This window comes from Festucalex cinctus, chromosome 21, assembly GCF_051991245.1.
Source record: "Festucalex cinctus isolate MCC-2025b chromosome 21, RoL_Fcin_1.0, whole genome shotgun sequence".
Taxonomy (NCBI): domain Eukaryota; kingdom Metazoa; phylum Chordata; class Actinopteri; order Syngnathiformes; family Syngnathidae; genus Festucalex; species Festucalex cinctus.
The window spans coordinates 11,879,142-11,901,359 of NC_135431.1; the positions used below are offsets into that span (position 1 = coordinate 11,879,142).

The following is a 22,218-nucleotide window of genomic DNA, read 5'->3' on the forward strand; positions in this document are numbered from 1 at the left end:
TAATCTGAAAAAACTGTGCATGAATAAATAAATAAATAAATAAAAACTAGCATGTGTTGTAATGTGCTACAAATAGCCCAAATATTTCAATGAATGAAAATATTATTTTAAAGTATTTCGCAGATTATGGAAGTGTATTGGATTTAAAAAAAAAAATCTGTTTTGGTATAATTGTTTTCGAAATAATTTTCTTTTCTATTTTAATGATTTTCTTTTCTATTTTTCAGAATATATTCTGTTTATTGGAACATTTTTTAGTTTTTGTTTTCCAAAATAATACTTTTTTTCTTCTTTTTTTGAGAAATTGTTTTTTTCCCCCCGATTATCTTGGAATATTTTCTTTTTTTCTTAATGTTTTCTTAAGTAAATATTATCTTTATTTTATTTATTTATTTATTTTTTGGGGAATATTTTCACCCCTGTTTTTCAAACCTCGAACTGATGCACCTCTTGTGCACGTGCCTTGCACAACAATTTCACCATCGTCGTTTCAAAACCTTTCACGAGCGCAGAAAACATACCACATGCTTTCGACACACTTTGCAAGCAATCAACCATGGAAAAGCTTACGTGCATTATTTACTCACCAATGCATTGTGCGCATGTGTTAGGTCACACAATCAACTGATAAGGTCAAAGCCGCGAAGCCTGTCCGAGCCAGGCACCAGCTTGTCTGATGGGTCAGGGGGGCCAAATGTTGCCGTCCCCTGCTGATGTGTGTGCGCGTGTGAGTGACTTGAGGGGGTTGTGCGTGGGACAAAAGGGCCTTGATGAGCGAAATCCTGCAAAAGACACAAGAGAGAGGGGAGAGGTGTTAAAAAAGTGGAGGCCGAGCTCCACGCCCAGTCTGAACGCTCTCCGCTCCAATCCACAAACGGGACTCACGCGCACACACACACGCACACGCAGTAGAAAGCTGACCACAGATTATCTGGATGAGCGCCAAATAACTTAACAGCTCATTTTGTGCATTACGTTACATTTTTGGTCATCAGTTACTAACATGGAACTATATGGGTTGCAAAACATTAAGATCACAGTATGCAGTGAATACAAGACTTCCCAACAAGAAGCAGTTTGACAGAAAGTGAACAATTCTTCAAGAAAAGACGCTGAATTTTGAGTTTACTGTCAAACTAAACATAAAACAAATATACTTAAAACAATCGCCAATCTTTGCATTCAATTCCACCAGCTTATTGGTCACACATGATGGGAAATGGTATAGATGGGCTAACAATTAGCATCAATGTAAGCAATGGCTGACCAATATACCAATATTCACAGTCATATATTCTTTATCATCTGCAACCAATATTACTTCAGCGCATTCACTTACAGTAGTTGTGAAACTTTTATCCGTTCGTGTCTTCATGACTACATTATATTATACCCCATAAAATGCTATTAAAAATGAAGTAAAATTACAGTATATATTTATGTAGATCCCCAACAGATATTTGGCCGGATTAGCTATTTTAAAACCATGGGGAAAATCACCAATTTATGGTGGATTTATTTTTCTTTATTTTTTTTTATTTTTTTTTACGCATGAATATTTAACAAAGATTCAAACAATCGCTGCCCCCCCCAAAAAATTCTTTGCCCACCACCACAAAAAAATATCTAATAATAATCTGCCACTTTTTGCACATTTTACCCTTTGTTGTAAAGTTAAACACTAAAGGGCAAAACAGTCAAATATTCTTCTGCCTTTGTTCTTTTTACTGTCAAGTTGTCAACCTTACCTTTAATGCAAGCATTAATTAAGGACCCAGAAAGTAGCTATTTTATTCATTTTTAATTAGTTGGGAGATTAATCAGTTATGGTAATTTTATTTAGTAAAATTTTGGACTCAATTTTGGATTGAAAAAAAGATTTTTAATAAATATAATATGAACAATATAATGTGATGGACCACCATGAAAATAAAAATAAAAACATGCTAAAACAAAAAAATCTTATCAATGCAATGCAACAAACTAAGAATTTATTAGTATTTATTTATCCTCAAATAATATGCAGAACCATAAAAATAAAATATGACCATGGTTATCAGTCTGTTTGGATTAATAGATGTGAATTTTTATGTGTTGAAAATAATGGTCAAAACACTGAAAACATTTTGAGTTTGTAACTATGAGGAAGTTAATTCCAAGCACAGCTGACAACTAACCTTGAACTGTTGACAAAATAACATGTTGCTCAAACTCCGTCTCCCACTGGGGCTGTCCTTTTGTTAACACTTCACATTGAAGTTGACCCTGACTGTGCACGTCGCGAGGAGGAGGAGGAAAGAGGAAGGAGGAGCACTTTTTTTTTTCTTCCTCTCTTCCCCCGATGGACAATTTCCTGAGGAGGTTTCTTGGCTGCGCCTCATTTGTCACCCTTCACGCACGCGATGGAGTAAGGACGAGGCAGCGGGAGCAAACTTTTTTTTTTACAAGTCCTCGCAAGCTTTCTTGCTTTTCGATTCCTCCGCGACGTCAACGCATCACCGCAGGTTGGTTTGCACGTTGCTTTCTAGCGTGAAATGTTTGTCATTGTTGTTCAACGCTTCTGGGACGCTGTCGTTTGCTTTTTGAGGTCGTAAAAGTTTGCAAAATCAACGACGAGCTTGCGTGGCCATGTACACATTGGCACGAGTTGCATTTGAATTGTCATCGAGAGAGAAGATGGATTTGACATTACATACAACCTGAACGAACTACATTCATGCGTGCATTACCTGTCACGTTTTTTTTTCGCCAGCTTGATTAAAAGTAATTGATGTCCTTAAAGGTATTTTAAAAAAACGTATACATCGTTAAAAGCTAATGTACACTGAATGGAACTAATTAAGTTGATTACAAAATCATCAATTTAGCTCTTTGTAGGGCACCTGACAATTAATGAACCTTTCCGAAATTTAAGTATTTGAATGCATGCAATAATTGTCACTGCAAGTGCGAAATGTTGCTCTGTGTTTATATGACGTGTGCAGTTTCTATTTTGAATACCTACTTAAATAACCAAATGTTGTTCCCAGCTTCATTAATTCAACATAGTTAATAAGGAAGAATGATGTTGTTGTCAGAGACAAAGTCACTCATTAAAAAGTAGTTTTGCAAGTTTTTGATAATGTTGATTGAACTAGTTGGGAGTTAGCTTGTTTGACCTCAACTATTTAAAACAATGTTGTAATAGTCACTGTACATTATGGTTAACCAGTGAGATAAAATTCGACTGCCTCATGACGTGTGCAGGGTTCAATTTGAATACTGCCTTAAGTAGCCAAATAAGGTTCCTAGCTATATTGCTTACACATTTGTTTGCTCTATAATCCTTCCTCTTTCTTTTTAGGAGAATTTTAGCTCTGTCGGGACGGGAACCTAATAAAATGATTTCACTCTAGATAACACGTAGGCTTGATTCTTTAATAATGTCATTCTCCCTATAAAGATCTACAAAATAGCGTGAGAACACTGAGCACAATTGAACGTTTCCCTGCTTCTGTGATGTCTGACAGTCATGATTCAGCGGAACGAGGTGGTGCTGTCCATCCTGAGAGAGCTCCAGGAGGCAACGGAGAGCTCGGGCCTCCACGTGCTCACCCTGAAAGCCCTGGAGGTGGACCGGCTCCTGGCTCCCTTCCCGCTGCCCCGCCCGCCCTGCCAGAACTTCCCCGACTGGGTGGGCGTGGACGACGTCGCCCAGGGCCTGTACCCGCGGGACGCCCCTGCGGACCTCCTGCCGCTACGCTGCAAAGGGAAAGGCAACCTGCTGTTTGACGCAGCCAGCATGCTGCTGGTGGGCAACAGTGGGCTGAGCTTGGAGTTGCAGGTGAGGGTCCCACTGCCAATTTTCCACCAAGCTTGTGAATACTAGACCAGTTTTTGTTGAAGGGGTATGTATGGAGGACCAAAACTGCCAAAATAAAAAAGAAATGAATGACTGTCAGGTCGAAATGTTATTCAAATGAGGGTGTGGTCCTAAGCTTGTCAGAAGCATGAAATAAATAAGAGAAGTGTTTTTATTTATTAATTTATATATAATTCTATCTATATATTTATTTTGTATTTTTCATTATTTATTTTTTATAATTATTTTTATTTTTTTATCTCGTTGTTTATTTTTAGTTTTATTTATTAATTTATTTGTCAATGTATTTAGGTATATTTTTCACCATTTATATTTATTTTTTCAATATCCGTTTTAATTTTCACTTTTATTTACCGGTACTTATTTTTAGTTTTGGCAGTTTTTGTCCTCCATAGATATGGAACCAAAAGAGTTCAGGAGTGGGCAAAATTTTTGATTTTTAAAATTGACATAGATTGAACTCAATCTGAGTTTATTTTCACATCACCAGGTAAGGACCGTTGCGGAAATGGTCCTGTGGAAGCGGTACTACCTGTCCGGGATGATCGACTCCAAGATGATGCTGCAGGCGGTGCGCTTCAGCCTCTGCGCCGAGGAGTCGGAGGCCATGATCAAGCTGTCTGCCGGCATCCTGGAGGCCATCTTTGACGCCGACGTCAAGGCCTCGTGCTTCCCCGACTCGTACGCCAACATGTGGCACGTCTACGCGCTGGCGTCAGTTCTCGAGGTGAACATATACTCCGTCTACCCTATGTTCAACCATAAGATCCGATACTACTTCAACCGAATCATCCGGTCCAGGACTTGGCCCAAAGAATGCGAGCCGCAAACCCTCCACATCATGTGGTCCGGCGAGATGCAATCAGAGACGTTGTTCCGACCCGATCACTTTGTGGCCCTGGTCCACGTCAGCGATTTTGTTTCGAGGAGTCCCGAGAGCGAGGAGCTCCTCAACCAAAACTCTCAGTTCTCCTACCCAAGTCTGAAGGACAAGTACAACATCACGAAGAGGACCTTCTACCGCTGGAAGAGGCAGTCTCAGGAGCACTGTAAGAAGTCCACAGCCCGCTACGAGGCTAAGTACTTCCTGCAGGCGTGCTACCTGGGAGGGAAGCTCATCCCGCTGCACCAGTTCAAGGAGTTCTTCCCGGACATCTCCAGGTCGTCTTACTACAACTGGAAGCAGGAGCTCCTCAAATCGGGCGGTACCTTCTCCACTTCGTCGTCCGCGGGGGAGGTCAGTCCCGGCGAGAGCACGGAGCAGGAAGCTTGGTCCTCCCCTGAGCTCAGACAGGACGAGTCGGACCAACCAGACAGCGTGGCCGGCATGTTCGGCCTCAGCATGGCGGATCTGGAGCGGGCGCAGAGCGTCGCCCACATGCAGCAGGCCAAACGCTGCTTGCAGAACTGCATAGCCACCAACGCATCGTTTCCCTTCCGCCTCTTTAAGCGCAACTTCCCTGGCATCTCCAGGTCCACCTACTACAACTGGAGGAAAGAGGCCATGTTGTTCATTGGAGGCTACAAAGCTAGCAGCTCGGACACCTCGGACAGTCCTCAAAGCGTCTCTCCGGTGTTGCAGAACGTCGGCGAAGCGGCTCCACGCTCCAAGATCTGCAGGCGAAGGCATAGAAGTTTCCGGGTGGCGTACGTGAGTAAGAAACAACTCAGAGACGTCGCCAAGTTGCTGGTCCAGAAGGCCAAATTGTCCCTGAGCAAGTTCAAACTCCGCTTTCCAACTTTGTCCCTCTGCTTCTTCTGGCTGTGGAGGGGTGGCAACACAAAGCGGAAGGTGACCGAGGTCAACGCCCCGAAGGTCGAAGAAACGCCGATCCTCAACATGGCACATAACCGCACGCCGCTCCCGTTCGCAGTGATCCCCTCGTACGTCGGCTGCGGCTCCAGCACGGCTCCTCTGGTCAGCCCGTATCCCAACCACGGCCTGGCGTGCTCCCTGCCGGACACGCAGAGGCTGGCGGTGGACGTGGTGGCTCTGGCCAACTTTAAAGCCAAGGCCAAGCTGTTTCTGCAGACGCGCTTCGAGGAGAAGTCCTTCCCCACCTTCAAGGAGTTCCGCTGCCACTTTCCCTTTACCCCGCGCTCCACCTACTACATGTGGAAGCGTGCTCTGCATCACGGGGTGTCGCTGGTTCACGGCTGAATTTGGAAAATTTGCACATGTGTAACACTGTGACTAAGACGTGGCTAAGGCAAAAGGCAGTTTAAAGCTTGGACTCCCTGCTAGGCTCCGTACCAGGCACCCTTTACTTCTCTTTGGTTGTTGGATGCTTTTTTGCATATTATGTTGACTGTTTCTACGAGCCAGGGTTCTTATTACAATTTTTTTCTTCGCCTATTTTGTATTCCTTTTTTTTTTTTTTTACTTAGTAATCAACACTATTGTGACTTGCACCAAAGAACACACTGAATGTAACATTTTGACCAAATGCACATTATTCTGAAGACGCTTGAATGTAACTTTTTTTTTTTTTTTTCTCCTACTGCTCATTTCAAGACTACCTATTCTCAGTTGCCTTTCGTAAGCTACTTTTTATTTTGTAAGTCCAGTGTTACATTTGTGCTCACCTAGTGTGAAAATAAAAGGTTCTGTCGGTTTGTTGTGTTTATTTCAGTGGGGCGAGAAAAACTGCTAGTTCTTAACGCACCAACATTAAAAATGAGCAAAACTGGACCTGTCGGTATCGATGGCCTGCATAGGGTGAGCAAACAATCATTTAACAATAGCAGATCAGCGGTTTTGTTTTGTTTTTTTCCTCTCCTGTGCAGCTTATTGTGCTCATGCTAATGAAGGTAATGGTCAAGGGTGGGGACGAGTGTGAAGGGGGTCTTAATTGTATGCAAGGTGGATCAAGGTGGTGGAGATAAGACTGGAGAGCTTGTGTTTTTGTGAAGGGGGTTCAAGACGGGTAGAGAGCGGGTGGGGGGTTGCCTCAGACACTTTGATCAAGTGATACCACCACTCACACGTATAAGTGAAGCGCTTGAGAGGTGGAAGTAAATTCGCATCTATCTGGTCACATTTATTTCAGCGTCAAAATGTTAGATACCACCAATACACAATGTTTAATATTAAAACAGCATTATTGTCTCCGTAAAAAGGCTGGTATTGGGCCTATGAGCCAGTGGCTTAACAGACTATCATTGATTTTAATAACATAACCAGTGATAAATTGGAATTAAGTTAATTTCGGAGATAACAAAATAAGACTTAAATTGCCTCTATTTTCTTTATATCTGAGCTGATTTGAATGGGATTCTTGAGAAATAACTTGTATTTTACAACATAAGTGAACCTCAATATTCTCAGGGTATCTAAAGGTTAATGAAAACTATTTTCAGTTGAAGTAGTACATCCCGTAAAGATTTAAGAAATAATACATTTATAATCTGACTTAAATGCTTTGTGGACAGAGTAATAAAGGAGTGAATGTTACTGGTAAATTTCCATGTCAAGTTTGGCTGCAGAATATAGCAGAGGCAAAAAGTGAGTAGCTTTTCAAATTACATTTTCTTACAGTAGTGTTGCAATAAAGTTATTACAAAAGAGAAGTCAACCAAAAAATGCTCTTGGAACTATCTTCTAGGCAAACCCACTAGTCTAAAGACAATATTCTGATTAAGACATTGTTTATCAAATATGAATTAAGTGGCAAAATACCCATTTTTATCCATAAAAATAAGTGGATTTTGCTGCTTAACTCATATTCCACGAACACAATATTAATCAGAATGGTAAATTTAGACTAGTGGGGGTACAATACAAAAACATGAATACTGAATATAAACACAACTTGCCAATACTGCACTGTATTTTATTGGTGAACTTCAAGTGAAAATGAGCACAAAATGATGCATGCTTTTTTTTAGGTTTTAAAAGGCAAGACAAATTTCCATTAATTCTCCAAAATTAATATTAGGGCTGTGCAATGAATCGAAATTCTATTACGATTTCGATTATTACCCTCTACGATTACAAAATAGGCATAATCGTACAAAAAACGATTATTAATAGTAAAGCTGAAACGACATTTCTACCTCGGACAGCCCCTGAAATAGTCGTAGTCAAGCTAACGGCAGTATGCATGACAGTACACGGAGCTGTGAGAAACCAAATTTCAAAATAAACCTTACTTTTCCAAGTAGTATATGTACATCAATGCATTGTTACACTTTTACTTTGAAGTTGTTACCGGAAGCGTGTAATCGGGCCTGCGACTTGCCAGCGTTTAGACGCGACTGCTAGCTAACAGCGAGCTAACAGCAGTGTTAGCCGCCATGCGCAACCCTAAACCGGACGCTGGTTAGGCCGCCTTTTCAGCCGCGTTTGAGTTTAATGATGAACGAATTGAGTCATTTGAATGGCTCGTCAATGTGAACGATGGGAACCGAGTCTTTATTGACTGCGAACAACGACCGGCAACCCCCCTTTCCCACGATAGTGCGCCGAGCATTCGCTTTCGGAGGGAGAGTCGTCTTCGCACATTAACGTCAATGAAACAATTTAGTGGCTCGTTAAGGTCTGAAACAAGCAAAAAAAACAAAAAAAAACTGCTCGCTGCGCGTGTCATGCATGGCAGAAGTGAAGAACACAACAGGGTCGGCCGGCGTACAACACCAACTCCAGTGCGATGAGCAGCGGGAGAGGAAAAGCTCGCCACCAAGTTCTAGAAGTGAGTAACTACAGAGTAGATTTGACAAATGACAGCTAATCAAAACACGCTCACTGGTGCAGTGTACATACGTGCTGGCCAAAGTATGTAGTGTTGTACATACACATTTATATTTTCCTGTGTTCTATAAAATCATAAAACCTTATTGAATGTTATTTTTTAAGACTATTCGATATGTCAAAATGGGCACAACCTGTGAAGCATCACCAGTCCTACAGAAGTGTAGACTGTGGTGGGAAAGTGGACAGAGAGAGCAAAACTTTGATGAAAATACACCTCGAGTCTGATGTACAGTGTTCCCTCGTTTTCTGCTGGGGTTAGGTTGTAAAAAATACCCCAAATTCGTGAAGTTGTTAGCTTTATGTTTTAAATTTATTATACGTTTTAAGGCTCTAAAACCCCGCACCACACAGTTCCTAAACTTTTCTCGAGGCATTTACATTCTCTCAAATTCTCTCGAACATTTTCAATGTTCAAACTTTCAGAAATTTTATAAAATAGGTATATTACTGTGTAAAAAAAAGTGGCCACCCTACGTGAGGATTAGCGGTTCAGAAAAAGGATTGATGGACTGTGCACACTTTGATGCTGACAGCCTGACTAATTTGCCGTTCCTATCACTTATTAATAGTGTTGTTCCGATACCGATACTGGTATCGGCAGAGGTGCCGATACTGCATTAAAACAGTGGTATCGGTATCGGTGACTACTCACAAGTAACATGCCGATACCATTAATTCCAACGCTAATATATAATTTTGGATGCAGAATCTTGTGTCTTGCTGGTGCACGACATTCACTGGTATGTGACATGTTCACTGCATGCCGATCTAAGATATCCTATTGGCCCTTAAATGCTCTGAACCAATGGCAGGACAGCCTTTTCATGTTGAGGAAAAAAAAACCTTAAGTATCGGTATGGTATCGGTATCGGCCGATACTGCAAAGCTGGGTATCGGTATCGGGAGCCAAAAAACGGTATCGGAACAACACTACTTATTAACAAACCAGGCTTACGCAAATGTGCTATTTATTTAGCCGACAAAAATTGCTATTGTGGGTCTGACGTCACTTTAGTTCCATTGAATAAAATCTATGGGAAGAGATTTGTCTTGTAACATAAATAATAATTTATTATTATAATGTCTGTTTGGTCCAAAATGAGCTTACATATTATTTTGTTGTTTTTTTTGTCTTAATATTTTCAAATGTTTAAACATTTTCTTGCTTTGAACAAAAACATAAATAATCATTTTGAATAATCATGATTTCAGTTATTACCACAATAATCGTGATTATTATTTTTTCCATAATCGAGCAGCCCTAATTAATATATTTTCAATACAAGTGATTTCTCTTAAACAAGCACAGAATGCTGATGCATTTTGTCTCCAACTTTTTACTATAAGTTTTATTGGAGAAAAGCAACCTTGGCAAGCAAATTTCTAAGTGTGTTGTGAGCAGTAGGCTAGAATAGATGGTGTGGAATTAATGAGGGTTGGAAGGTCTTAGGACAATTTAGCATATGTCTGTACGTGAGCAGCAGATGTGTTCTTTGTGAACAAAAGAAAGAGGGGGGCCTTGGCAGGGTTCCGAATTAAAATCTTGATTAGAGAAAGTGGTGTAAACACGCGACTTTGTCATTCCAAGCAGTTAATCATCTTTTAATCAGTGCAGGCTTGACGTCCTTACATTTAATGACGTGACCACATATGTGTAGTGTCAAGTTTTGTCCACTAGATGTCAGTAGTGTGCCATGTACAAGATTGCATTAACTTGAAGAGGCTGCAATATTTTGGACCAGGTTAAATTAAATAAGGCCATAAAATAGTGTTTTTTTTTTGTTTGTTTTTTTTTGTTTTAGGGCAGAAAAAATATACAATACCGGCAAGGGAAAAATATTTATTGACAGTGATTTTCAAACATTGTAATGCTCGTGAGGCAAAAGTTACATTTTGAACATGGGAGGGGGGAAAAGGCTGAGCAACACGCTGGGCTGCAACTCAGCAGGAGAAGACCCGTTGGAGTTAATAAATGACTGTCTTCATCTGCTATGACAGCATGTCAAAAGGAGAATTTTTGTATGAGTGAGTAGTGACACGTACTTGTCAAAGAGGCAATACCAAAACATGGTGCCATCCAGTCGTTTTCCATAGAGCTTATCCTCACTAAGGGTGCTGCAAATTCATCTATTTATGACTTCTTTTTTTTTAACCTCTCTGCCACAATTTTCTACCTTTCAGAAACACCCCAAGATGGCACCAAAGTGCTTCCTTACAGAAAAGTACTTCTGCTACGTCATCTTGTGGAATCTCGGTGCCAAGGAGCTGTGTTGACGTGTGGAGAGGAGCTTCCCAAGTTCACAACCATTAAAAGTAGCAGACAGATAAGTAATTGTTACTGTTGTACTATTATCTGCATTTATGTTGTCTGTTTCTATAAACCAATGCTAAAGTGTGACCAAATGTTTTGAGTTGCACCTTAGCTTAGCTGGCTAACGTAGCACATTATGCCAAGGTCCTGTCAAAGTGTTCTTATTTGTTTTGAAAGTTAGTGCTTTGGGGCCATCGCGTGGCATCTTTACGTAATTTCACACCATCAATCACTCAATGTATGTTCACAGCAGGCCTCAGTCACTATTTATTATACGTCTTATTGTCTTCAGATTTTTCCTCATGTATAGAATAACACTGAAGCAGTATTTAAACATATTGCAGCTCAGACTCTGGCTCACTGACCTCAGCTACCAAAATGCTCGTGGCGGCACAAAAAAACTTATTAATGCTTTTGAAAGGCATCATGCCAACGTGAATCTCATAATGCAACTTCCTGTTGTTTTGAGAACGTCTGTATGCAAAACAAACCACAATTTTGTGACCACCGCAAGCCATCCAGTTTCTAGGCTGCCTCCACCGGCAGGCGACAGAATTGGGTGTCCTTTGTGGTGATGTGTTCAGTGTTGTAACTCACATTATAGCTATTTCTTTGGGGATTATAGGAAGGGATTATGTCTACATAAAAATGGCAACAGAAGTATCAGTGTGTGTGTGTTGCAAAAATGAGTGAGTTGTCAACAAAGCCGTTTTTATGCTTTGTGGTAGGAAAGGCAGAGCATTCAGTTAAAGCCGGTTAGTGTATTGATAATTGGTGGGGGGGGGGGGGGGGGGGGGGGGGGGCACTATACACAGCGTGTAGAGCGTGTGTACACAGTGTGTCCCAGAGGACTGCATCATAGCACTGTCACTTACAATCAAGTGTGTAATGTTTCACAAAAAGCCAAGGGGAGTTCTAAACTGCTGCGTCTGATTGCATTGGCTCATCTGCCTTTTTTAACAGGTCCCGACTGGGACTTTGTACTGTCGGATTGTTGTTTTCTCAGAACAAGTGAAAGTGAGAGGAAAAAATGACTTCACGCATGCCTTCATGGATTTAATGGTGGTAATATACGGTCGCCCGGATGTATTGAACGTGCATGTTTGTAGTTCCCACTCACATTTACAGCTGCGTCGAAATCACAAGCACAAAAAATCGGAATAAATCAAACATGGCTCTTCGTACTTCTAGTACTTGTAATGTTCTGATCTCAATTCTTCCTCTTTCGCCTTGCGTGAAGCCGACTTGATTATAAAGCTATAAAGGAGGGGAGACATGATGCTTCGGGAAGACAGCCGGAGATGTACGTTCGTGTCTGTATTCTCTCGCACCGCAGCGCTGCTTTTCATTGGCCGAGGCTTTGTCCGGCGTGGCGTCAGCTAGCAGAGAACACACACTCTCGGCCGATAATGACTAATGTGCTCGATAGCCTCCTGACGGATAAGGCTTGTTTCCGATCGGACGTGCTGGCCGACTGGCGGGATTCGAGCGCTCATCTGTTGTACGGCCCCTGCACTTTGTCTGCAGACCTAATAAATCAAACTAGAGTGAAGTTGCGGCCCACTGGGGGAAAATTCCATTTAATTTGCACTTAATGGAAACAAAGCGACTTGTTGTCCTCTGTCCTCCAAGGCCTGGACACAACATTAGGAGGACCTATACCATCTGTCATCCAATCCATAATAAACTGGTTGAAACATTTAATACTTTATGACAGCCCAAGCCATTGTTGTATCTATCAATTTCAGTTTTCACATTTAATGTTTGTCTTTCAACTTAATGCAGGGTTTCTGGCCTCTACAATCAAAATACATTTGAAATGCAATACCACATAACACGTCCATAGAAGAAATCCCTAAACACATATTATGACTTTTTTTTTTTTTCTCCTGACTTTTTCCTGTAGATTTGCCATCAAACGCTAAAGTTTCTGTTCATTTAGTTTGTTTTCTTGTTTCACACTACCGTATTCTAATCTAGCATCGTCTTTGTTTACACGAGGAATTTTGGATCTGTTTGTGCCGCGTATGCCTCAAGGCATCGCTGCTTTTCAAACGATATCGCAGAAGGGGAAGTATCAGGAGACCTAGACGCGTTCCAGTAATAAACTTTGCATGTAAAATTAGTATTTTCTCAAAGTTTGGATCTGTCACAGACTGAAGTGTATAAAAAATAAACACAACAAACTAAAGTAAATACATAAATCAACACCTTTAATACGCTGACCATACAAGCATAGCATTATAGCACAATTAGCAATTTAGCTTAGCATAGCACCAGTCCTTATCGCAGCATAGCATAACCTAGCATAGTACCATAAAATGCTACACTATGCCAAACACTTCCTCACTCGTCTTAGCATAGCACAAACTAGCACAACCTTAAGTAGCCTAGCATGGCAGCTATACCTACCCAGAACATAATGTTCTATACTGTAACAGACTACCACAGCACAGTGTCATATAACTTTGAGTATATCATACCATATTGTAATGTAACATTACATACCTTAGCGTAACATAGCCTGGTAGGTAACATTGTATGGCATCTTGCTACTTTTATAGCATAGCTTAAACTAGCACTGCAGCCAAACCATACCATAGTATGCCATTTTGTGCAACAAGATAGCATACCATAACCAATCACAAACCACAATTTGTTGAACCATACTCGACCAGCATAATATCGTACAGCAATCACCTGCTACTTGTGAGCAACAGGGGCAGAGCCCTGAGATTTTCTTTCTTTCTTTTTTAATGGTGGAAAATGTTTCACTGGATAATTCAAGCCAACATTTCTCATCCAATCAAAATGCAATGTCTGAATTGATGAATATCCTCAACAGCTGCGCTGGAAAGTGTAAGGCACCCTCGAGGCCCCAACGCATCTCGCTAATTGCACATTTCATATTCAAGCAACGCTAAATGCAGAAGCACGCTCCAGCTAAAGAGAAGCGTTCTGTAAGACACAGTTCATAAAAGATCAAGAAAGCCACTTGAATATTTCATGTTCATCTTCTTCACTCCAGTCGGCGGAAAGTGACTCAGCACAACCAGCTCGCGTTTATTTCAACACAGACTGCAAAGTAACACACGCCCGCTTCATTCTGCAAGTGAATTTAGGAGAGAAAGATGAATATTTTTTACGATTGTAAGAGAATTTGAAGTGTGTAGCTCCCTTGCAAGTCGATACATTGATCCCCGATTTGACGGAGAGCGCGGATGCACTGGCAGGGGATCAATCCAGTCGCCAATTTAGATTCAAAAAGTAGCTTCTTGTTAGAAAACAATTGGAGAGAAGGGTTTATTTCGATGTTACCCGCCACCCGGTGGCACCGCAAATGCACTCGATCAAAAACGTAGCAGACAAAGACTCAGCAAGAGAACACCCGGGGCGTCAATACTTGTTCTCTAAACCTGAACCACGACAGCGCTTCAGGCTGCTCTAATTAGCAATCAATGTGCTCGCTCAGAAAAGCTTATTTTCCTTCTTTTTGCTTTTGTGTGATCGTATTTGCGAGCGAGGAAAAACGACAAATGAGGATGTTATTCAAGTGTCTGAGGCCAAAAAATAATTAATGTCACACTGTTTTGACACGAACAAGTGCTGCTCTTAGATGGAGTCGTGCCGTTTAGCACCGAAGCGGGCGGATTGGAGTCGCCCCGCTCGACGTGTGGCGTTTCATCTGATGAAAATGCCAAATTAAGCGCAGGGGTTATCGAAAAGGCGCCACGCTGGGTTTGTCTCCATTTTGAAGAAGATAAAAATGAGTAATTTGTTGAAGATCAGCTTAACAGCACAAACTAGCACAACTTGACTTAGCTTTGTATGTATGTTGCATGTGATGTTTTTCTCAGGGTGATTATTAGTAGTAGTCAAGATTAACGATATTTTGAGCCGATATTCATGTGCGGTATAAGAGGAAATAGTGTCAAAATTTAAAAAAATAACTTGTGGTCAATTCTCCCATCAAGTCTGACATTCACACGGGACATGTTAAATATTGTCTGTGTGTGAACATCTTATGAATACTAGTGAAAACTCAAAATTGGCTACATTTGCAAGCATTCATCGTTCAGTGAGATGCCAGCTTTATCAGCCTTCAGATTCGTAACAAGGGCCGGTATTTGGCATTTTGACAATCGTCGGCACAGATAATAAATAATCAATAATTGGTCTGTCCCTATACAACACCAAACACACCTCATTATACAACACAAACTGTCCCATATTAAAACAAATACGATCCCGAATATTACCTCACTGCTGATTTTTTTTTTTTTTTATCCATGTGACACGAACAAACAAAATGCTTTTTCCGACTGTTGTCATGACAACACAAGAAGCTGATTTATTTGTTTTCTCTCTCGCTCACGTGATCAAGAAGCTGTGGACCAAACTGACGTTTCCGAATTCCTTAAGTGCAACTCAGGAAAATTGGGATGTTCTTTTCACAATTTGACGATGTTAGACAGTTAATTACTATTTTGGTCAAACTGTTTGGGGTGTAATTCCTTTCTTGACCATTAGATGGTGGTACACAATTTACTTTGAGAGTGTAAATTCGAAAGAAGAGCAGCCTAGTTTTTGTTGAAAATTATTTCATGTAATCCTGCTTTTTATGCCCACAGGAAAAGATGGCTGTAGGTTCATTTTAAATGTACATCTTTGGGCATGATTCTTGAAGTACAGAAAGCTAAGTTTGTTAGTTATGAAAAAACAGGATTTGTTGACTGGAAAAGGTGGGATTACAATATTTTTGAAAAGGTATAAGACTAGCACAACCAGTTTGATGCCAAAAATAATTATGTACCTCAAAGTGGAACTGCGGCATGATTTGCATTCCCCGGCCTAACATTTGCCATTTCATTTGACACAAATATGAAATTAAACACAGGGGCTGTAAAAAAGACGTAGCGGCAAGTTGAATTGTCTCCATTTCTAACTTTCAGGTTTCCCGCCGTAAATTGGGCGATAAACCGTTCCGATCCGATGGAAAACCAGCCTGCAATTGCGGATGCAAAAGCTTTGATATGAGCCCTCGCCGCGGATGTCGGCGGGCTTAACGGAGCCGCGCATCTGGAGTGAAGTGCCAGGGGTCCCGGGTGCACGGCTTAGGAGCGTCGTGCCGCCTGCGCCTCAAAGCCAGAAGAGTATACGATGCTAATGGAGGTGAGTTAGCCCCGCGGGCCGCCACCTGTATAATCTCCTCTAATACCCTCGCCACCCACGGGCTGTTTACTGAGACCACTTTTGCATGAGTTATTCCTCCACACAGCAACACAAAATGATTCACACTCCAAATGGTGTGGAAGCTCCAACTGCAGAGGCCGGAATGCCCTTTGACCTGAATTTACATTCACAAGGCAAGTTCAGCCTTTTAGTGTCACAGTAAAATAACATTGAACTCATTACAGTATGACTGAGTTCCTGTTCCTAAAAAGACATGCACCCTCAAATGTTAACTATTGGCCCAAGATAACTTGTTTATCTATTTTATTTTAAATAAAACCAAAATTATTAGAAAAGAATACGTTTAGAATGTATGGTCCCAACACGACAAAATGTGTACTATACTACACTACTGTACAGGGGTGTCCATAAAGTCTGGATACTTGGTTTAAAAAACAAAACAAAACACATAAAATAGTAATATTCAGTTGTGATGTTGACAAATAATATTTGCAACATGATTTCAAACATTTCCAATGCATAATTTGATGCGCTTTGCAAAATTCAGGTGAACTCGATGGAATAGGTCGGCATTGCCGCCAATTTCAGCACATTGACTTCTATTGTGGCTTAAATCTGTAATCTGCATCGAGTACACCTGAAGTCATAATATGAGGAGAAATCTGTAATATACCAGAATAAAGTCTTTTTTTTTTCTAGAATAAAATTCAGAAACACTGCAACATCAAGAATGTCTTAGTTACAAAAATAAAAGGTGGAAGATGAAGTGAATAAAATCATTTTATTGATTCATTTTATAAGACTAATACTTGGAATAAATATCATTTTATTTGACTATTATTAATTTATTCTTTTGGGGAAAAATATTAATATAATACTGTACATTATTATTTATTTTTAGAAGAACGTGCTATATTATGAGAATAAAGTCATCCATTATTTTTATTTTTTTTTAAATAATATAACCATTACAGAGAATTCCGATGTCATCATCAGATGCTCCCAAAAATTGTTTCCCAGAACTCATGAATGTACTTTGTGCTCAGAATCATCCCAACAGTGTTGCTTATTTCCCAATGGACGTATTTCCCTTGCTGCTGTTTAACACTCAACACAAGAGCAAAGTGGAAAATAACTGAAGGATGGTTGTGTGACAATCCCCGCACCGGTGAATGATCCTCAACCGCTCGCGTCCAAAACGTATGGCTGGCGCCTTCTGCCAGTTACCCAGGCAACAAACACATCTCCTCCCAGCAGAGTTGAAAGGGGTTTCTATCTAGGAAGAGGCAAGTGTAATGCCAGCGCCTCATGGGCATCCTCCTGGAAAAGGCTGCCACTGAGCCGAGGAGACCAAAAGTGCCTTTTATTGTCCATTATATACAATACCCACATGGTGGCTAACATCACCCTGAAGAGTAACAACGAGCATCAACAAAACGCTCGCCAGCATTGGCTCAGGCATTAATGATCTCAAAACAAATAATTAAACACATCGCATATTTAAATACATCACCGGCTTCATGTAAAGGTGAAATGAAGTTCACCTACATTTTAGTTTCATTCAGAAATTTCACCCAAAAGCCAAATATCCCAAATATATTGTTAGTGTAGAATCCAAATTCCAAGGAACGTAATACAAACACGCTTTGATGGTATCCCACAAGCGCAAAACGTTGGCCGCGTTTTGAAAATAGAAAGCCATTCTGACATCATTTAAGGTCTCAGCTTGTCCCTGGTGAACGAATGCTAATTACAGGTGCAGGCTGCAAGTAGCAAACACAAACAGCAGATGGCTCACGCTGGGAGATTATTTATAACGCTGTTGTTTACAAGGGGTGACATCGCATCTGCATGCACAACATTGTTCACTTCAGAACTTCAAATGTTCCACTTTTGTAGCCAATCAGCTTAGATTTCACAAACTGACATTGTATGGAAGCAAAGTGTCAGCTAGGTTGCCACGATATAAACATTTCAAATTTGATATGAATATATACATACATATATATATATATATATATATATATATATATATATATATATATATATATATATATATATATACATATATATATAGAGAAAAAAAACTCGTCCCACCACGTCCTAAGAGCTCATCTGTCCGTATATTTTGAACGCCACTGGGACAATTACTGAGAGATACTGACAGGAAAATGTAATTATAATGTCATTAAATGCTAATTAAAAATGCCACCGAAATCCCAGTGGGGACGCAGACTCCTCGCTTGCTTTTTGGTCTATGCAGCTCACAACATGTCCGTATGATCACTTTAGAAGGGTTTCATGTTCAGCAAAAAGTCTGCTGATGTCCCGGCTTCTGCACAAAATATAATCTTTGCCTGAAATTAGGACCTAATTCTCACCCCATTCTTGTAAAATGACCACTTTATTTTGATCATTCTATATGCTTATTTTAACATAATTTTACAATTTGTTTTTAAAATGACAACTAAATTCTTCAAACACTGCGACTTTATTCTCATAAAAGAACAATTTTATTCCTGTACATTCCAAAAAAAATAAAAAATAAAAAATCCCGGTAATTGTTAATCTTTTTTTTTTTTTTTTACTCAATTCTGAAGTAATTCACCAAAAATTATTCTCATTATATTGTAGTCTCATAAAGTTAATGTACGAAAGTCAATTATGTAATATTCCGACTACTTTTCAAAAAGACAAAATATTAACTCTCCTAATATTTTTGTTATGTTATTCTCAAATATTACAATATGAATAAATTATATTTCCCCCAACGTAACATTGTAAGATGATGCCAGACATTTTTTATGCTATTTTACGTTATTTTTTAAATTATGTGTTTTTCTGCGGAACATAACAACCTCTTTCTGGCAAAACTGCAAAATAATTCTTGAAATAGGTACATTAATCTTGTAATATTACAACTTAGTTAAATTTAAAATGAGATATTTTGATGTTAATACAACAAATAATGGGAAAAAAAACAACATAACGATCATTTGCTCTTTAAATTATATATGTTCCTTGTTAAACTTTCTATTTTGATGCTATTCTTGGAATATTACAGTTCCATTTTAGTAAAATGACCTATTGTTTTCATGTAACTATCAAGCAATTATTATTCCAATCTTTTCTAGTAAAAAGTGACTAAATTCTCCTAATTTTGGACTTTGAGCTCATTTCCTGACTATGAATGAAAGAAAGGCTTTAGAGTAGCACTGCTGCACTGGAACGTCCTCGGGCGTTATTAGATGAAATGCTGAGATTGTATCAAAGCAATTATTTGAGCACAGGGAGAATTGTTGAGGGAGTCAAATGAAATTTGGACTATTTTGCATTGAAATGAGATCCTGCGGAGCATCTTCAATCATTCAAACAAAACAGATTACGCTTGTACGGTACAGCCTTCAAAAATCAAGAAAAACTCCAAAGAATTTATCTCTGCTGCTTTTTCAACCACTTCCTGCGAGGAGAAATAGAGAGGGAAGCAAATCGCATCCCTTCCCTTCATTCCCCTGATTAATTAGTTCCGAGTTATCCGTGAAAGTAATACGCCGATAAGGGGCCCAAACATGCACTGGAGCCAATTAACTGACGTCTTGCCTGTGAACTCGCCAGCAGAACAAAGCGCGTTAAAGTTCTTCTGATTACACAATTGCTTGTTTTGGCCGCACGGACCCTAATGGAGATGTCAGCGTGGATGATGAAGGTACGATAGACGAACCTTAGTTGCACTTCACAGATCAGACATTGCTTGCTAGAAAAGCTTGTTTACCAAATGATGATCAGCAAATTGCATGCGTCTAGTTCTTCCCTTTTTGAGCCCGCGCTGCCATGGTGGGTAGTCCAACAGAAGAAAAGCGGGTGGGAAAAGTCATTAGGCGTGTAAATACAGCAGTATTTACTAGACCAGTGGTTCTTAACCGCGGTCCTCGAGCACCCCTATCCAGCCTGTTTTCCACGTCTCCCACAGCCATCACAGGTGTTTCAAATGATCTAATAGCAAGCTCTGCACGAAGCCTTATAACGATCCTCAGCTGTGTTAGCTAAGGGAGACATGGAAAACAGGCTGGATAGAGGTACCCGAGGACTGGGGTTGAGAACTACTGTACTAGACCACATGGGTTGGCGCTCCGGCCGCTGGGGTTGTGCCCTGTTGCTGCCGTGGCCTGGGGGGGGGGGTCCTGGGGGACTGTGCTTGCCTTGTCGGGCCCCTCTCTGGTGGAAGCTCTCATGCATGCTAGATCTACCACACCAGCATCTACTGAAACTCAAAAAGTTTTGCCCCTCTCACTGGTTGCTGAATCAGTGGAAGTTGATGTTTGTGGATCTCACTCTCCTTCCTTCCCTTAGTCTTTCCTCTGGTCTCCCTAATCTGCTGGAATTTAGATGTACTGGGGTGGGTTAAATATTCTGGCTTTGCAACTCTGTGGGTGGAAAGTGGTGCCTTGTTGATGCTGGATTTCACTTTTGTTTCATCTTTCTTTCTTTTTGATCCTTCCTCTGGTCTCCTGACAACTTCACAACTCCGGTGGGACTCTGAAGCATGTGGTTAAGGTGAAGGGTCTGGGACTTTTAACAGGTTTCAGGATAATTAAAGAGCACAAACTCACACGCATGCAGAAAGAAAAGAAAAAAAGAAAAAGAAAAGAGGGATGATGATGACATGTTGACTCGGGAAGGCTGCGGAATGAACACTGAGCTCACAGGAAAAAAATAAGAAATATTTGAATTAATTTAGGTTTGTAACATGCACAAATACACACAAAAACTGCATACGCAGATAAATACTAAAAAAAATTATGCAAAGAAATTATGATTCCAGGTGACTCAAATTAAAATGGATAAGGACCCTGACATGAAGGTTGGGGATGAACTTTGTTTTATAGAGTGGGAAACGTCTTTGTCACTCCAAACAAACCAACGTCTTTTTCAACCAACCTTTTTTTCCCCTTCCAAATTACAGTTAAAAAAAATTAATTAAAATGATATAACTCAGCATTACGTTTCTCTTTAGCAAGCCGGTTTCATCTTAGGGTAAAAGCAAGCAGTGACACCTGAAGCGTGTTACTTCATCTCCGTAACAATGTTTGGTCACCGTTTTTACAGAAAATCTCGCTTCCTAAAAGTAATATGTTGGAAAAAGTCATAAGGATTCAACACTTTTTTTTTGGGCAATCTCTAGATTTTCTGTCTTGATTTTAATCCAGGAAGTTTTTTGGCTACTCTCTTTTCCCTTTCCAAAGAATCTCTGCGAATATTCTTTTATTGTTTTTCCCTAGCTTGTGGGCCAACATTTTGTGGTTTGCCCTCTGCTTCTCAGCAGCTAACCAGTGGTTGGGGACCTCTGTCATAGAGGGTACAAACAAGTCTGTCTTGTGTGTGTATAGTGTGTTAAGTGCTATGAAATGTAGCAGCATTGTGATGTCACTACTGCAGAGGGCTCGATACATTGATTGGGCTGCCGCCACATGCTTGGCGTAAAACTCTCTGACCCCGAGGGCGAGAGTTTTTCCTCGGCAGCCCAAACAGCTTCAGGCAGGCCTCCGCACTCAGTCGCGGAATAATTCAGGATGGATTCCCGACTGAGCGCTCGACTCAACTCATGCCCATCTCCAACGGTGCTTTTTCATCCATTTTAGCTAGAAAGCAGCACGAGAAAAAAAAAACCTTGCCTTGTCTCTATTGTTCATTCTGCTAAATCGAAATAGTCAAGCACCCAGCAATCGACCTCTTTTGCATGTTTCCACCAGAGCCACATGCAGTAAATTGCTTTTAGGCTGTTAAGAATATAGTGTAAAATGTATCGCTTTAAAAACAAAAACAAAAAAACAAACAAAAAAAAACAAGCAAAATAGGACAAACTCGTAAACCAGATCATATGAAAAATTGAGCATTCACAAACACTTTTTTTGAGTAGCGCATGGTGAGCTTTCTTTATTGCTCCGGGTACACTTGATTTATTTTTTATTTTTTTGCCATGATTATTTTCTGACTGTTAATGTATTGCTATGCATAGGGTGGCCAGACGTCCGGACAGTCCTAATTTTCAGCGGTGTCAGGCGTCATGCGTAACCCTAAACCGGACGTTGGTTTGTCCGC

The 22,218-nt window shown here is 40.3% G+C and overlaps 1 protein-coding gene and 1 long non-coding RNA gene across 3 annotated transcripts in view; both read left to right on the plus strand.

The window, feature by feature from the left end:
• Nucleotides 1-2,263: 2,263 nt before the first annotated feature.
• On the plus strand, nt 2,264-6,478 carry vrtn (vertebrae development associated). The gene is made up of 3 exons (XM_077511377.1): nt 2,264-2,504; nt 3,510-3,823; nt 4,353-6,478. Exons 1-3 carry the CDS (start codon nt 2,342-2,344, stop codon nt 6,021-6,023), a joined length of 2,148 nt encoding a protein of 715 aa, XP_077367503.1. The 5' UTR covers nt 2,264-2,341; the 3' UTR covers nt 6,024-6,478.
• A 1,628-nt stretch (nt 6,479-8,106) lies between these two features.
• The window catches only part of LOC144010881 (uncharacterized), a 72,314-nt gene continuing 58,202 nt past the window's right edge, over nt 8,107-22,218 (plus strand). The window contains exons 1-3 of one of the 2 annotated variants that reach the window (XR_013281377.1): nt 8,107-8,553; nt 10,797-10,943; nt 15,879-16,098. This is a non-coding gene — a long non-coding RNA (uncharacterized LOC144010881). Of the gene's footprint in view, nt 8,554-10,796; nt 10,944-15,878; nt 16,486-22,218 lie in introns of those variants that run through there. The other variant, XR_013281378.1, reaches the window with a different exon arrangement.